Source organism: Microcebus murinus, chromosome 16, assembly GCF_040939455.1.
Source record: "Microcebus murinus isolate Inina chromosome 16, M.murinus_Inina_mat1.0, whole genome shotgun sequence".
Classification (NCBI taxonomy): Eukaryota; Metazoa; Chordata; class Mammalia; order Primates; family Cheirogaleidae; genus Microcebus; species Microcebus murinus.
In genome coordinates, this window is record NC_134119.1 from 32,510,087 (window position 1) to 32,527,916 (window position 17,830).

Genomic DNA, 17,830 nt, shown 5'->3' on the forward strand with positions numbered 1-17,830 from the left:
TGTCCTTTCTACCCCTCCACAGATGCAGCTGGAAACAGAGAAGGAGAGAGTGTCCCTCCTGGAGACACTGCTGCAAACCCAGAAGGAGCTGGCAGATGCCAGCCAGCAACTGGAACGGCTGAGGCAGGACATGAAGGTCCAGAAGTTAAAGGAGCAGGTATGGAGGGTGGTCCTGGGTGGGGAAGAAAAAGGAGCATTCATTACCCATTCAACAGTGAATAGTTCTTATGTGCCAGGCCCTGTGTATGTGCTAACATATGACAAGTACATAAAAGTGTGGCACAAAAGTCAACATAACATAGGCCCTGCCCTCAAGAAACTTACATGCCAGTGGCAGAGACAGACAATAAATGAGCAGACACAAAACAAATGAGATTATTACCATTTGTTTTCAGTGCTATAAAGGAAATAAATATAGTGATATAATTGAGAATGACTCAAAGGAGGTCACTTTGGACAGGGTAGTTAGGGAAGGCCTCACTGAGAAAGTGATATTTGAGCTGAGACTTGAAAGTTAAAGAGCATCTGTCCCGCTGCTCTGGAGGCTGAGGTGTGAGGATTACTCACACGGTAGCTCATGCCTGTAATCCTAGCACTCTGGAAGGCCGAGGTGGGAGGATTCGCTTGAGGACAGAAGTTCGAGACCAGCCTGAGCAAGAGTGAGACCCCATCTCTACTATTAATGAAAATAGAAAAAAATTAGCCAAGCAACTAAAAATAGAAAAAGTTAGCTGGGAGTAGTGGTGTGCGCCTGTAGTCCCAGCTACTCAAGAGGCTGAGACAGGAGGATTACTCCATCTCAGGCCAGCCTGGCCAACAGAGTGAGACTCTATCTCAAAAAAACAAAACAAAAAAACCCTATCTCTACAAAATATTAAAAAATTAGCTGGGTGTGGTGGCACACACCTGTAGTCCCAGCCATTAATACTAGGGAGGCTAAGGCAGGAGGATCACTTGAGCCCAAGTGTTTGAAGTTATAGTGAGCTATGATGATACCACTGTAGTCTAGCCCAGACAATACAGTGAGGATAGAAGGATGGAAGCAAGGATACAATTCGTGGTTTTTTTTTTTTTTTTTGAGACAGAATCTCACTTTGTTGCCCAGGCTAGAGTGAGTGCCATGGCGTCAGCCTGGCTCACAGCAACCTCAATCTCCGGGGCTCAGCGATCCTACTGCCTCAGCCTCCCGAGTAGCTGGGACTACAGGCATGCGCCACCATGCCCAACTAATTTTTTGTATATATATATATATTTTTTTTTTTTTGAGACAGAGTCTCGCTTTGTTGCTCAGGCTAGAGTGAGTGCCGTGGCGTCAGCCTAGCTCACAGCAACCTCAAACTCCTGGGCTCAAGCAATCCTCCTGCCTCAGCCTCCCGAGTAGCTGGGACTACAGGCATGCGCCACCATGCCCGGCTAATTTTATATATATATTAGTTGGCCAATTAATTTCTTTCTATTTATAGTAGAGACGGGGTCTCGCTCTTGCTCAGGCTGGTTTCGAACTCCTGACCTCGAGCAATCCGCCCGCCTCAGCCTCCCAGAGTGCTAGGATTACAGGCGTGAGCCACCGCGCCCGGCTTGTATATATATTTTTAATTGGTCAATTAATTTATTTCTATTTTTGGTAGAGACGGGGTCTCGCTCAGGCTGGTTTCAAACTCCTGACCTTGAGCAATCCGCCCGCCTCGGCCTCCCAAAGTGCTAGGATTACAGGCGTGAGCCACCTCGCCCAGCCCACAATTCGTGGTTTTTAGTATATTGATAAAGTTGTACAACTATCACTATGACCAATTTTAGAACATTTTCGTCACCACCAAAATAAATCCCGATCCCATTCACAGTCACTTCCCATTTCCCTCTCCACTGCATCTTGCTGTGTGGCTCAGGCTGGTCTTGAACGCCTAGCCTCAAGTGGTCCTCTTGCCTGGGCCTGTCAAAGTGCTGGGATTATAGGCACGGGCCACCTGAATTGTATACTTTAAATGGGTGAATTGTATGGTATGTGTATTATATCTCAATAAAGACATTAAAAAGAAGAAAGAAGCCAGCCATTTGAAGAGCACTTTAGGCAGAGGAAATAGCCATCATCAGGGCACTGGAACAGACAGAAAAAGGCTTGGGGAGTTCAAGGACAGAAAGAAGGCAGTTTGGCTCCAGCTTGATAAATTCAGGGGCAAGTGGAGAGGTGGGTGGGAGCTCTTCCTCAGCCATAGTAGGAGCTTGCGTTTTGTCCTAAGGGCAATGGGAAACTGCTGGGTGGTATTTACAAAGCAGGGGTGGGACATGATTTTTTTTTGGGTGTGTGTGTGTGTGTGTGTGTGTGTGTGTGTGTGTGTGTGTGTGTGTTTTTAAAACAGTTTAGCTGCTGAGTGGAGAAGAGTGTGTGTGTGGTGGATGGTGGCATCAAGTGGAAGTAGGGGGATGGTGGCATCAAGTGGAAGTAGGGATATAGTGAGGAGGCTGTTGCAATTGTCAGGGTGAGGGACTGTTACCAATCTATGGACCCTGACCAGGAAACCTGGGTGAGCCAGCACACTTTGTGAGGGAGGAGCGGGAACAGGAAGCGAGGAGTTGAGGTAGAAACAACATGGATTGCTGGCTCCTGCCTCAGCCTTTGTCAACTCAACAAAACAGTATTATCCAACACAGATTTTGAGACCAAGGCCCCAGTGGAACCTTTCTTCTACTCACTGATGTCTTACCCCTCTGCAGGAGACCACTGGGATGCTGCAGACCCAGCTTCAGGAGGCTCAGCAGAAGCTGAAGGAGGCAGCTCAGCAGCACAGAGACAACCTTGCTGCCATCCAAGAAGAGGGCCGCACCCTGCTGCAGGATAAGATAGACCTGCAGAAGCAGGTCCTCTCCTCCTCTCCACCAGCCCTATAGTCCTTCCCCAGCACAGCCAGGCTTCCCCACTCCCTCCCGCAGGACAGGGGATCCTTGGCCCTGCCACCTGAGCTTCGGATGGTGGGGGTAGGCCACAGTACTGAGTGGAAAATCAGAGGGTGCTCAGAGTTGAGCAGAGAGCCCTGGAATAGTAATCTCTTTCTCTGTAAAGGTCATGGAACTTATGTTTTCTTGGGCAGTCTCAGTTTTAATTGTTCTTTCCATCTTCACCATACATCTGATATTTTTACATACCAGATTGTTTTTCTTACTCAGATTGCTTCTCCTGTTCAGAATCCTATACCAGATGATGTTCTGATTTTTTATTTTAAAAAATACAATCACAATCCACTTACCCATCACTTTGCCTTTGGCAGTAGTTATATTCAGCCAAGATTTTTATTTGTGCCTGCCTTTATGCAGCATATGTGAGGCTGGGGAGACAGATGGCCAGGCCGAACAGTACTGAGGAAGGGGGTTAAGAACAGTGTGTAGGGTTTGGTGGAACATCCCAAGCATTGGAAATGGCCACTGACTGTGGTATACCTTGCAGGACCCTGAAGCCTAGGTGAGAAGCATCCTCCCACTAGCCCCCTGCCCTTGCATCTTGGTCTTCATGCCCTTAACTTTCCAGGTGGAGGACTTGAAGTCTCAGTTGGTGGCCCAGGATGACTCTCAGAGGCTGGCTGAGCAGGAAATTCAGGAGAAGCTGAGAGAGGCCCAGGAATATAGCCAAATTCAGAAGGAGCTGGAGAAAGAGAAAGCCAGGTAGGCTGGACAGGCCATGGAGGTGGCTTGTCTGTCTGTGTACAGTGGTCACTGACATTGACAGTTCTTTGCTGAGGCCACCTTGCCTTTTTTCTTTTCTTTTCTTTCTTTTTTTTTTTTTTTTTTTGAGACAGAGTCTCACTCTGTTGCCCGGGCTAGAGTACCATGGCATCAGCCTAGGTCACAGCAACTTCAAACTCCTAGGCTTAAGCAATCCTCCTGCCTTAGCCTCCTGAGTAGCTGGGACTATAGGCGTGTACCACCATGCCCGGCTAATTTTTTCTATATATTTTTTTAGTTGGCCAATTAATTTCTTTCTATTTTTTTTAGTAGAGATGGGGTCTCACTCTTGCTTAGGATGGTTTCCAACTCTTGACCTTGAGCGATCCTCCTGCCTTGGCCTCCCAGAGTGCTAGGATTACAGGCGTGAACCACCACGCCTGGCCCACCTTGCCTTTCCTGTCTACAGCTCTGGGATGTACATGTAGCCATGTGGAGAGGACATGGTTCCTGTCTTCAAAGCTTACACTTCATTCATTTAGTAAATATTTAGAGAACACCCATTATGCACCAGCCACTACACCAGGGCTGGAGATACAGTGATTAACAAGACTGTATGGTCCCTGCCACAGTAGAATATATAGTTTTGTGGGGAAACATTAATAAAATAATCTCTAAAACAAATTATTACGGATTATGGCACATGGTGCGGAAGAAACAGGGTAAGAGAGAGGAACCCTATTTTATAAAGGTCTCCTTTGTAAAGGCCTTTTGCAAGAGGTTACGTTTAATCTGAGCATGAAATAGAGCCACCTGTGCAAAAGGAGTGAGGGGGAGTTCTATACAGTAGGATTAGAAATCATATGCAAAGGCCCTGAGGCAGATAAAAGCTACAGTGTTTGGTGAAACTGAAAGTTTGGTGTGATTGGAACATGGGTAATGAGGAAGGTGACATGAGCTGGACAAGTTCACAGCATTTAGGACTTGGTAGGCCATGACAAGGAGTTTGTAGTTTAAGTTTAGCAGGAAACCACTGCAGGGTTTTAAGCAGGGAAATTGACATAATCCAATTTATGATGTATTAGTGAGAACAGTAATGACATGAAACATCAGGAGTGACATACAACCATTCAGAATGAAGAGCACCATGTATACTTGGTGCTGGAGGAGTTTGAGAAGGAATTGATCCTTTTGGTGATGCAATTAGAGGCAGGAAGACAAGTTAACAGGCTGGTACAATTGTCCACATAAGAAATACTAAAGCTGAACCAGAGTAGGAAAGTGGGGAAGGGGAGGAAAGTAGGGGTTTGAGAGTTGTTAAGGCAATTAGAATCAATTCTATATAGTTGTAGATTGGATGTAAGTTGTAGATTGGATGGGAGAAGTCTGTAAAGTGGTCAATGTTTCTATATTCAGACACGAGATGGAAGTGCCATTCACTGAGCTGGGGAACACAGGAGATGAGTAGGTGGGAATATCCAAAAGTGATATTTGGATATTTAGGTTGAATTTGAGGTACTTATATGGATATATGTAGAATTTGCTAGACAAGAATAAACTGTAAAATTGAAATGAGGCATCGTATGCATGAAGTACATAGGAGTACTTAGTACTCAATAAATGCTAGCTCTTACTGTAATCATTACCACTATAATTTCTATTAATGTTTTAATTATTAATGCTATGTTTAGCATAGTCAGATGAGAAAGTAATTCGTCATTCCCCAAGAGAATGGCCTAGCCCTCTGACCCCTCTCTTTTTAGCCTGACTCTGTCACTGGTGGAAAAGGAACAGAGACTCCTTGTTTTACAAGAAGCTGACTCTATTCGACAGCAAGAGCTGAGCGCCCTGCGCCAGGACATGCAGGAAGCCCAGGGAGGACAGAAAGAGCTTAGTGCCCAGGTACTTCCCATCTGGTTACGAGCCCTCTTCCTTGGAGCGGTGGGTTGATTTTTCAGAGTCCTCTCATGGAGAGGACCCTTCTCTTTTTCCTAATTCCAGGATAGGTTGGCACCTCAACAGCCCTAGCAGGAGGAGGAAGCCAGGACTGGGCAGGGTGGGGGCTTGGAACCTGACCCAGAGATGAGAATGGCTCCTGTGGGAAACTGACAGCCCAGAACATAGTGCCCCAAGATACAGAGCCCTGTTAGCCCTGAATTTGCGTGCTAGCTCTACTGCTTCCTAGTTGTGTGGGCATCAGCTTCTTCATCCATAAAACAAGGATGATAATTCTTAACTGTTATAGGAATATATACGTTGTCATGGTATGGTAAACATTCAAGGTAAACACTCAAAAGTGGTAGCATTGTTATTGTGGCTGGTCTTACAAGCCTCAGTGTCAGGGTTTCAGGGCAGAGTTTTGTTCATAACAGGGCATTATCTGGCATTATCTGCACAGGAAACCAGGGCGAAAGCCCATTGGGCTCATGTGTCAGGAGTCATAGGCAGCCAGGTGTTAGATCTAGGGTAACACTCAATTCAGAACCCATCTACCTGCTGGAGAGCTGAGCCTGCTGAAATCCAGGGATTGCATGGGGTCAGGTCTCAGAAAGTCTGAGGAGAAGGTATCCACTTCCTGCTCAGAGTGTGTTTACTTACTCCCTGGCAGGTGGAATTACTGAGGCAGGAGGTGAAGGAAAAGGAGGCTGACTTTTTGGCTCAGGAAGCACGTCTGCTGGAGGAGCTGGAGGCATCTCAGATCATGGAGCAGCAGCTGCGAGCTTCCTTGTGGGCCCAGGAAACCAAGGCAGCCCAACTACAGCTGCAACTGCGCAACACAGAGAGCCAGCTGGAAGCACTGGCCACAGAGCAGCAGCCTGGGAACCAGGCCCAGGCCCAGCTGGCCAGCCTCTACTCTGTCCTGCAGCAGGCCCTGGGGTTGGTCTGTGAGAGCAGGCCTGAGTTGAGTGGTGGTGGAGACTCTGTTCCTTCCCTGTGGGTCCTTGAGCCAGGTGAGGCAGTCACCCAAGAACTAAGTCACCTGGGCCAAAGCCAGGCCTAGCTCCTAGGGAAGAGTAGAGGGGAATACAATTCCTTAGATAATACTGCTTCAAGGTTAAGGCCACCTACTCTGAAATCAATTCTAGCAGAGTTTGAACCCCACCTCTGCTGTTTGCTAGCTATATGTCCTTGGGCAAGTCACTTATCCTCTTTGAGCTTGATTTTCCTCAACTACAAAATGAGCATGTTACAAAAGTACCTACTTCAGGATTTTACTAAGGAATTAATGAGATTTCAGATGTGAATAGCTCACACAGTTCTGGCACTTAAGAAGTGCCTAACAAATAATAGCTCGCATTATCTAAATGCCCACCATAGTGTCTGGCACACAGTTATGCAGATAACGTGATGAGTGAACTGCCGAGAAGGGGTTCTTCAAGGAGAGGAGGGACCAGTGGGAAAAGGTGAAAGCCACGCCTGGGGAGGTCTGGCTATTTCTTTTCATGATGGCAGCCAGGTGAAGAGGTTTTCCCTCATTTTTTCAGAACAGAATGGAGCTAGAAGCCTCTTTAAAAGAGGGCCCCTCCTGACTGCTCTCTCAGCCGAGGCAGTAGCATCTGCCCTCCACAAGCTTCACCAAGAACTGTGGAAGACTCAGCAGGCCCGGGTATGTTTCTCTGCTCTCCTTCCCTGAACTCTTCACCTCCCTCGAAAAGCATAAGACAAAGATGAAGTCGTTTGACCTGTTTTATTCCTAAAATCAAGTTGGGATGACTTTCACTTCTGTCATTTACCACCTAACAACCATGAATAATACATTTGGATTTCCTGGGCCTTGTTTTCACCTGCAAAGTAGGGCAGATAATGCCTACCCCACAGGATTGTTGTGAGGATTAAATGAGTGAGGATCTTGAATCCATAGCTTACAAAGTATTATATGAAACTGTGTATAGATGTGTGGTATTGTTTTGCATCATTTTCCCCTCAGACATGAATTATTCTTGGTACCTCCAAAGGAAACCCAGCAAATTGGAGACCACTGAGATTTGAGGTTGCTGTGTATAGGAGCATTCTAGGCCTAAGATGGAACTAAAGATCCCACAGATTGCATCTCATTTGAATACAAATTGAGTGCCACCTGTATGCCAGCCACTCTGAGCTGGGGATACAAAAGGAAAAAGACCTGATCTCTACCCTCAAGAGGCTCATGACAGGGTAGAGGAACCAAGCCACATACTCTCATGAAGCAGAACTGGTAGAATTAATTGGATCAATAACATGCAAATGATGCACTGTTGGAGCTAGAAGGAAGGGGCAGTTCATTCTGACTTGGGGAGGGTGAGAAGGAAGGAAGAAGTGACCTTTGGGCTAAGCTTTGAAGTAGGAGTTTGGGGAGGGAAGAGGTGACTCCTGAGCTAAGATTGAACAGGAATTTTGTTTCAAATGACAAAGACAGGTGAGAAGGGGATTCTTTGCTCCAGCCAGTTGGAGTAGAGCCTGTCTCCAGGGAACTAAATGCACATGAGTTCAGAGGTAAATAATCCAGCAATCTGGGAGTAGGTCCACAATGGCAAAATACCCCAGTGCTGAGAGTGAGGAGAGAGCTTGAGCCCTGGCTGGGATGGAAGATGAGGAACTTGAGTTTAGCCATGCCCTTCCTTTCCCAGGATGATCTGAGGGATCAGGTCCGGAAGCTGGAACAGCATCTAACTGATACCGAGGCTGAGAAGAGCCAGGTCCACACAGAGTTGCAGGATCTGCAGAGACAGCTCTCCCAAAACCAACAGGGTGAGAAGCTCAAGGCAGGGAGGGAGATTTGGAGGGAGGAGAGGATGGGTGGGAAGCCCAGAAGTGGCAGGAACAGGCCTACCAGCACTGCTTTTATTTTTTCCTCTGAACTGTGAGATGATATCTAGAGGCATCTCCAAAGGGGTGATAACCCCCTTGAATTATTTTTCTGTTTTGCTTGGCCTTTGAGGGCCATCCTGGAAGATGGCACTAGGAGGAACATATTTGATGAACTGAGAGAAGGAGGGCCTGGGCTTCATTTTTTGTTTCTGTAGGAAATTTAAAAAACTCGAGTCTCAAGGCTAGGACAGTGAGAACATGATAAGACTCTATCTTCTGTCACTTATCCGTGTTATTTTATCATCTCCAGCTATGTCCTTAAAATTAGCCTTTAATGGCAGAAGGATTATGAGCTTATTTGGGAGAAAGTAAGGAGGGAAAATCGGGGGACAGTATATCTGTGCCACAGGCAAGGGCTGAAAAGGGTGGTGGCTGCTTAGAAAGGAGAGGGAAGCGCCTTAAGGCTCAAGGTTCTACTGTAGAAGAGGACAACTTAGGGAGTGGGTCTGGACCTTTTCTGAGGCCATTTGAGGGCTTTCTAAGGCCACACAAATAGAGCTGGGTTCCAGTACATGTTTCAGAAATGGAGGCATCCAGCAGAGCCACCAGGTCTCTAGGAAGCTCTGCAAAATCATAGGATTGGGAGCTGGAAGGGACATCCAGTGTCATCTAGCTCAACCCTGTAGGGAATCCAGGGCTGAGGCTCTCTGTGTGATAAGGGTGAGGAAGTATCAGGATAATTGACAGGCAGTGCTGGGGCTGGCAACAGCAGAGAGCCTAGACAAATAGGAGCAGCTGGCAGACAGGTGATGTCTCTACAACCCATGTAATTCTCTCCTTGGCCTTTTTCCCCTTTGATTCTGTTCCCCATCTTCCATCTGCTTCTGCACCCCTCCTTTCCCCCCATCCCCAACCATGGGCCTCATTCTACTACCTCTCCTCTTCCCAAAGAGAAATCCAAGTGGGAAGGAAAACAGAACTCCCTAGAATCTGAACTGATGGAACTGCACGAAACTGTGGCATCCTTACAGAGTCGCCTACGGCGAGCAGAGCTACAGGGAATGGAAGCCCAGGTAAAGTGGTCCTGGCTTAGGGGAAGGGGTTGCCTTGGGAATAGTCCTTTGGGCCTACCTTGGTCTATGGTCATATGTCCAACTTCCTTCAGCAAGTCTCTCAGTTTCTCTGGCCGTCTCCATGTCCTTGAGGGTCATTGTTAAAGTTCTGGTGAATCCTCCCTCAATTAATTTTTCTGAATTGAGGTTGAGATATTTTTACTTTCTTTTTATTTTTTTTTGAAACAGTCTCACTCTGTTGCCTGGGCTAAAGTGTTGTGGCATCAGCCTAGCTCACAGCAACCTCAAACTCCTAGGCTCAAGCAATCCTCCTGCCTCAGGCCCCCGAGGAGCTGGGACTATAAGTGCACGCCATCATGCCTGGCTAGTTTTATCTATTTTTAGTAGAGACAGGGTCTCATTCTTGCTCAGGCTGATCTCAAACTCCTGAGCTTAAGTAGTCCTCCTGCCTCAGCCTCCCAGGGTGCTAGGATTACAGGTGTGAGCCACCACACCCAGCCTGAGGTTGAGATTTTTATCCCTTGCCCTAAAGTACCAGAGTCTAGGATGGCTCATTTATACTACTCTGTCTCCCCTTGGCATAGCAGAGCCCTGGTAGGTGGTAGGGATGCTCTTTTATAGTATCAGCTTAAATGGAATATACCACTTTTTTGCCCAGGTCCATGTCACTGCTGGTGCCACAAAATAAGGAAGAGAAAGGCCAGTGTTGGAGTGACTGTATCAGGGAAGTACAGTTTAAGGTGGTTTTGCATCTTGTTTTCCAGAGTGAGCGAGAGTTACTTCAGGCAGCCAAGGAGAACCTGACAGCCCAGGTGGAACACCTGCAAGCATCTATTGCAGAAGCCAAGGCTCAGGCGAGGGCTGCCGGGGTCCTGGAAGAAGACCTGAAAACAGCTCGCTCAGCACTGAAACTGAAAAACGAGGAGGTGGAGAGTGAGCGTGAGAGAGCTCAGGCTCTGCAAGAGCAGGGCAAGCTGAAGGTGGCCCAGGGGAAGGCTCTGCAAGAGAATTTGGCTCTCTTGTCCCAGACCCTGTCCGAAAGAGAAAGGGAAGTAGAGACCTTGCGGGGGGAAATCCAGGAACTGGAGAAGCAACGAGAAATGCAAAAGGCTGCTTTGGAGCTGCTGTCCCTGGACCTGAAGAAGAGGAACCAAGAGGTAGATCTGCAGCAAGAACAGATTCAGGAGCTAGAGAAGTGTAGGTCTGTTTTAGAGCATCTGCCCATGGCCGTTCAGGAGCGAGAGCAAAAGCTGACTGTGCAGAGAGAGCAGATCAAAGAGCTTGAGAAAGATCGAGAGACTCAGAGGAACATCTTGGAGCATCAGCTTCTAGAACTTGAGAAGAAGGACAAAGTGATTGAGTCCCAGAGAGGGCAGGTCCAGGATCTGAAAAAGCAGTTGGTTACCCTGGAATGCCTGGCCCTGGAACTGGAGGAAAACCATCGCAAAATGGAGTGCCAGCAAAAGCTGATCGAAGAGCTGGAGGGCCAAAGGGAAATGCAGAGGGTGGCTTTGACCCACCTTACACTGGACCTGGAAGAAAGGAGTCAGGAGTTGCAGGCGCAAAGCAGCCAGCTCCACGAACTGGAAAGCCATAGCACTCTTCTGGCACAAGAGCTGCAGGAGAGGGACCAGGAGCTGAAGTCCCAGCGAGAACAGATCGAGGAGCTGCAGAGGCAGAAAGAGCATCTGACTCAGGATCTTGACAGGAGGGACCAGGAGCTAATGTTGCAGAAGGAGAGGATTCAGGTTCTAGAAGATCAAAGGACGCTGCAGACCAAGATCCTAGAGGAGGACCTGGAGCAGATCAAGCTGTCCTTGAGAGAGCGAGGCCGGGAGCTGGCCTCTCAGAGGCAGCTGATGCAAGAACGGGCAGAGGAAGGGAAGGGCCAGAGTAAGGCACAGCGTGGGAGCCTAGAGCACATGAAGCTGATCCTGCGTGATAAGGAGAAGGAGGTGGAATGCCAGCAGGAGCGGATCCAGGAACTTCAAGAGCACAAGGACCAGATGGAGCAGCAGCTCCAGGGACTGCACAGGAAAGTGGGTGAGACCACCCTACTCCTGACCCAGAGAGAGCAGGAGATAGTAGATCTGCAGCAGCACCTGCAGGAAGCCAGGGAGCAAAGGGAGGTGAAAGAGCAATCACTTCAGGGTCAACTGGAAGAGGCCCAGAGAGCACTGGCCCAGCAGGAGCAGGAACTTGAGGCCCTGCGACAAGAACAGCGGCAGGCCCAGGGGCAGGAAGAGAGTGTGAAGGAAAAGGCAAGCACGCTGCAAGGAGCGCTGGAGCAAGCCCATATGACACTGAAGGAGTGCCAGGGAGAGCTTGAGGAACACAAGGAGCAGGTGCGAAGGCTCCAGGAAGAGCTGGCAGCGGAGGGACTGCGGGTACAGGCCTTGGAGGAGGTGCTGGGAGACCTGAGGGCTGAGTCTCAGGAGCAGGAGAAGGCTCTGCTGGCCCTCCAGCAACAGTGCGCCGAGCAGGCACAGGAGCACGAGGCAGAGGCCAGGGCCCTGCAGGACAGCTGGCTGCAGGCCAAGGTGATGCTCAAGGAACGGGAACAGGAGCTGGAGGCTCTGCAGGCAGAAAGCCAGTCCTCCCAGCATCAGGAGGAGGCTGCTTGGGGCCAGGCTGAAGCTCTGCAAGAGTCCCTCAGCAAGGCTCAGGCTGCCCTGCAGGAGAAAGAGCAGCATCTCCTTGAGCAGGCAGAACTGAGCCGCAATCTGGAGGCCAACATCGCCACGCTGCAGGCCACCCTGGATGCCCACCAGGCACGTGGCCGGCAGCTAGAGGAGGCCCTGAGGATGCGAGAAGGTGAGATCCAGGACCAGGATCTCCGGCACCAGGAGGATGTGCGGCAGCTCCAGCAGGCACTTGCCCAGAGGGATGAAGAGCTGAGACATCAGAAGGAACAGGGGCAGCTGCTGGAGAAGTCTCTGGCCCAGAGGGACCAAGAGAAGCAGAAGCTGGGGCAGGAGAGAAAAGAGGAAGAGATGAGGGGCCTTCGTCAGAGTCTAAGGGAGCTACAGCTGACTCTAGCCCAAAAGGACGAGGAGATCCTGGAGTTGAGGGAGGCCCAGCAAAAGAAGAATCTGGAGGCCTTACCCCACAGCCACAGAGCCTCCACAGTGGAGGAACCATCTCCAAAAATGGAATCTTTAGGGCCCAGGCTACAGCGGGAGTTGGAGCGGCTACAGGTAGCCCTGAGGCAGACAGAAGCCAGGGAGATTGAGTGGAGGGAGAAGGCCCAGGAATTGGCACAGTCCCTGGCCCAGAGCAAGGCCAGTGTCAGCAATCTGCAGGAGGTAGCCATGTTTCTACAAGCCTCTGTCCTGGAACGGGACTCAGAACAGCAGAGGCTGCAGGTAAGTCACTCCAGGGGGAGAGAGTGCAGGTGACAGAGCCCCATCTGGCTGAGCTCAGGGACTGCCTGCATCCTGAGTCTTGTGAGAAAGTGAGATCATGAGCACCTCAACATAAGTATTTTCAGGCTACTGTCCTGGTCTGGGGGATATAAAAAGAAGACACCCACAGTCCCTCACAGAGCTCAGTCTAGTTGATAAGCAACTATAATGCAGTGTGGTTAGTGCCTAATAGGGAAAGTTTAGTGTGCTCCAAGAACTGCTGGAGGAACACCGAACCTTTCCTGGGGGTGGGTCCCCAAAGCATTCCTGGTAAAAGTGGTGTTTCTGATGAGATTTGAAGGGACCAGTAAGAAACTAACCAAGCACGGGTTGGGGAGAAGCTTTCAGGGGAAAAGGAAGGAGACAAGAGCACATGGGCTATCCATGTAGGTCACCTGGGATGTAAAGAGAGGAGTTGGCAAGAGAAGGGAGGACAGCAGGGTTCCAGCATTCAGGCTTATAAATCATGCTGAGGACCTGGGTAACTAGTGGGAGGTAGATGAAGGGTTCGGGGCAGGGAAGTGACATGATCAGAGATACAGTTCAGAAAAATCACTCAGGCTGCTGTGTGGAGCAACAGCAAATCTGGGGAGGCCAAGTGGGAGACTACACTAGAAGTCCAGAGGAAAGCTGGTGACCTAAGAGGGTGTGAATGGAGACACGTGGGTAGATCTAAGAGGTTCATAGGACTTCAGGCAGTTGATTGGCTAAGAGGTAGGAAGAATAAAGAAAGGGCAGAAAGAAGTCAAAGACAACACTGAGATCTCTACTCACTGAGAGGGAAAAAAGCAAGTGTGAGAAAGAGGAGTGGAATGAGTCCAGTTTGGAAATGGAGTAAGGTTCCTGTGGGACGTCAAGGGGAGACATCCAGTAAGCAGATCCACAACGTGGTCTGAAGTTGAAGGATGAGACTGGGGCAACAGGTACTTTGGAGTCATCAGCAGTTAGAAATAAGTGTGCTTCTGTGGGTGGAATGTCTAGGGGAAAAGGAATTGGGTTTAGGATAGGACTTCAGAGCGTAATATTTAACCTCAAGGTCAAGCACCATGTATTAGTCATCTTTGTACCCCCAGCACGGAGCACAAACCTACACAGAGTAGGCAGTCAGGAAAGTTGGATCAACTGCTGGACATACAAAGGCATCATCTCTTTTGCAAAGAGAGAGCCAGTCCATTTTTCCAGGGAAATTGACTATATCCTAGTCCCTTGACTGAGCCCCAGACAACCTCCCCCCTCATCCCAGATACACAACCCCCCAGAGAGTCACCTTCTGGGAATTCACAAGCTCTGCTCTTGTTAAAGTACAGTATATGGATAAGGAGTTATACATTTATGAACTTTGGAGTCAAGCTCCTAGTTTTGTTTTTGTTTTGAAACAGAGTCTCACGTCTCACTCTGTCGCCCTAGGTAGAGTGCAGTGGTGTCATCATAGCTCACAGCAACCCCAAATTTCTGGGCTCAAGCGATCCTCCTGCCTCTGCCTCCCAAGTAGCTGGGACTACAGGCATGTACCATTGGTGGCCAGCTAATTTTTCTATTTTTTTGTAGAGATAGGGTGTCATTCTTGCTCAGGCTGCTCTCAAACTCCTGAGCTCAAGCAATCCTCCCTCCTCGGCCTCCCAGAGTGCTAGGATTATAGGTGTGATTATAGGATTGTGTGATTATAGTGTGATTATTATAGTGTGATTATTGTGTGATAATCCTATGTGAGTATAGGATTATACCACGCCCACCCAACTTCTTGGGTTTGCAATATAGTTCTGTAGTTTATTAGCTGTGTGATTCTGGCTAAGAGACTTCCTCTGACCCTTGATTTCTTATCAATGAAATCAGAAATGATAGTATGAAATGAGATGATATGTATGAAGTGCTTGGGAAGAAAACACTCAGTAAGTGGAACTCCTTTCCTATTTCCAGACCCATTCTTACAGGCACAGTGAAAGTAAGGTATATAATTGGGCAAAAAGGCACTCCCTACCCATACTCTTGGGTTACTGAGCAGTTTTCACTCAATAATATAACTCAACTCAGGGTCACTTCAGCCATTTACCCCTCCAAACACTACTGCCTTACATCACAGTAGTATCATTTTTTTATTTTAAACATTTTATGTGCCAGGCACTGTTACTCTCACTTTCTTCCACAACTACCCTGAAAAGTAGGAACTGTTATCCTTACTCTGTAGTGTAGGAATGGCAGTTCAGAGAGGTTAAGTAACTTCTCCAAAGTCACACAGCTAGTAAATGGCAAAACTAGAATTAGATATGAGTGGTCTGCCTCTAGAGCTCAGGCTTTTTACCACTGAGCTCTTCTTCTCCCTTAGACAACCTGCACACACACATACACACACACTCTTGTACTCTCTTCTTGACCGTTATTTATGGAACATAAGGTACCTAGAAAATATCTAGCATTAGATTTCCCAACTTATCCAAAGGCTTAATTCATGTCTCGTGGTACTTGTAGTCATTTTTATAACTGAGGAAATTGGGGTTCGGGGAGAGCTCAGATTTTGATCAGAATCATAGTCAATAAGTGGTGATGTGACACCCAGCCCGGTGTGACTCGAGTCCATGCTCTTTCTGTAACATATCAGTGCTCCAAGTTATTGCTTAGCTTTATGGGAGATCCCAAATGAGATGTGGGGCTCTGGTCCCGTCTCACTCGCTAGCTTACCATGTATCCTGAGTAAATCCCTCTCTGTTCCTTTGTTTTATCCATCTATAAAATGAAGGTTCTGGACTAAAATGGCTCAGAGCCTCCTGGAAAAATAAGACTATAACCTGATGAGAAAATTGAAGTGGTTTTTATAAGGTTGGAGGGTGGGGTGGGCATAGATTTGAAGTTGCCAGGGTGTGATTTTGTTCCACGCCTCGGTACCCCAGGATGAGCTGGAGCTAACCAGACAGGCTCTGGAGAAGGGGCAGCTGCACAGCTCAGGCCCGACCAGCAGAGCGGAACAGGGGTCCAGAGGAGAGCAGGATGTACCGCCAGGAGAGGTGAGCTGGGGGCCTGGAGGGAAGAGATGACCAGGGGGAGCTTCTGTCCAGGGGCTTGTCCCTTTCTCTTGAGAATTGACTTTCTGAAGCCCAGACCTGCCAGACTCTTCTCTTTGCCCTCTGTCTGTTCCCCTACCTGCCTAAAGGGATGCCCAAGTGAAATTTACAGGTCTTTCTCACAGGTCTCAGGAGTGGAGGCTGAGCCTAATCCTGGAATGGAAGAGAAGCAGCCATGGAGACAAAGGCTCGAACACCTGCAGCAAGCAGTGGCATGGCTGGAGGTTGACCGGAGCAGACTACAGCACTACAATATCCAGCTGCAGACCACCTTGGAGCAGGTAAGTAGCTTCTACTGTCTTCAGTTCCCTCCTCTGGGGTCCGGTGGGCATACATCTCTACTTCTCATGTAGCCCCCCGGGCAGGGGTCAGTAAACACAAGGTCACACAGGGTCAGCCTGTGGGCCAAATCTGACCCCATTGCCTATTTCTGAAAATTAAGTTTTATTGGAACATAGCCATGCATTGTCTATGCTGCTATTGCCATGTCATTGCCATGCGGCTAGTCCCTGCTACAGTAGGATAGTTGTGTAGCTGTGACAGAGATGGAATGATCCACAAAGCCTAAAATACTCACTGCAGAGAAAGCTTGCTGGCCTTTCCTCCAAAGGCCTGAGAGGCTGGCCCTGCCTCTGTCTCAGGAGCACTTCTTTGCACTTATGGCTGCCATAGCATGGGCTCTCTTCAGCCCAGTTCTCTTTCTGTGGTTGCTGTCCCCTCACACGTCCACCCACACGTGCACTGGCCTCCTCTAGAAAAGGCAGGTCTACTCCAGGCCTGGAGCCAACCCAAGCCCTTATTTCTCACTTGCACCTTGGCAGGTGGAGCGAGAGCGGAGGAAGCTGAAGAGGGACTCCATGCGTGCATCCCGGGTGGGGGCCCTGGAGATCAGCGAGGCCACAGCTGCATCACCCACGCAGCAGGTTTGCCTGTTTTCCTCCACTGCAGCCTCAGAGAGCCCAACCCCAGCCACCAGAAACTCAGCCGTCCTCTCTGCATACCCCAGGCCTCTCTTGGATGGCAGGGACAGCTGCTTTAACCAGTCCAGGGTTCCGCCCCACTCAGCACAGCTCAGTCTCTCCCTGTCCTGAGAAGGCAGCCCAACATCAAGGGCTGGGGTGGTGTCAAGACTAGCATTCCTGCCCTCTGAGAAACTTAAATTGGCCCACTCCCAGACCAGTGCCTCAGGCTCACCAGGAGCAGGGCTTATAGAGCTCTGGTCAAGATCCCTGGCACTTGGGTGTTGCGTGGTACTCACCAGCCCCTGATGCACCTCAGAGCTTGATCACAGCTTTGCAGATCTTAGACTTCCTTGCTCCTTGCAGTACTGAGTTTACAAGATTAGAGTCCATGGTCTTTCCTGGAGCCAGAGTTCCTTTTTTGGGTAAGGGGTGTGGGGAAGACTGAGATATGCCCACCAGCAGACAGCCTTGCAGCCTGGCAGGGGGACATGTTCGTAGTGGCTGAGCATCTCTCTCTCTATCCCCATCCTTTATTGAAAGTTCTCTTCCACAGACCCACTTAATTTTGTTAGAGTAAAGAAAGAAAAAGAAATAATTTATTTAAAAAAAAAAAAAGTAAGTTCTCAAGGGCAGACACTGAGTCTTGAGTCTTACTTCCTCTCTGCATCCTTAGCTCACATCCCAGAGCTGGCACAAAGCAGATACATGGTATACTTCTGCTAAGTAGAAAAGTACCTCCAAGAAACAAATGCCATCCAAGCCTTGTGGATACTCAGCACCAGGTCTCCATGGGCGTTGTCCGTTATGCCAGTACAGGGCCTCTCCCAGGCCCAGGGCCATGGTGCCCCATACAGGTTCAGGCACTTCTGGCCCATAACCTTTGCCCAACACCC

At 48.9% G+C, this 17,830-nt stretch overlaps 1 protein-coding gene across 8 annotated transcripts in view; it reads left to right on the plus strand.

Annotated features, from left to right (window-relative positions):
- CEP250 (centrosomal protein 250) overlaps window positions 1-17,830 on the plus strand; it is a 53,125-nt gene that overhangs the window by 33,199 nt on the left and 2,096 nt on the right. For all 8 annotated transcript variants that reach the window (XM_012755112.3, XM_012755111.3, XM_076011057.1 and 5 more), the window contains 12 exons: window positions 23-157; window positions 2,713-2,856; window positions 3,521-3,654; window positions 5,418-5,556; window positions 6,263-6,605; window positions 7,140-7,261; window positions 8,262-8,382; window positions 9,394-9,515; window positions 10,280-12,880; window positions 15,805-15,918; window positions 16,101-16,256; window positions 16,797-16,898. In XM_012755112.3, the coding sequence (XP_012610566.1) occupies window positions 23-157; window positions 2,713-2,856; window positions 3,521-3,654; window positions 5,418-5,556; window positions 6,263-6,605; window positions 7,140-7,261; window positions 8,262-8,382; window positions 9,394-9,515; window positions 10,280-12,880; window positions 15,805-15,918; window positions 16,101-16,256; window positions 16,797-16,898 (4,233 nt within the window). The remainder of the gene's footprint in view (window positions 1-22; window positions 158-2,712; window positions 2,857-3,520; window positions 3,655-5,417; window positions 5,557-6,262; window positions 6,606-7,139; window positions 7,262-8,261; window positions 8,383-9,393; window positions 9,516-10,279; window positions 12,881-15,804; window positions 15,919-16,100; window positions 16,257-16,796; window positions 16,899-17,830) is intronic.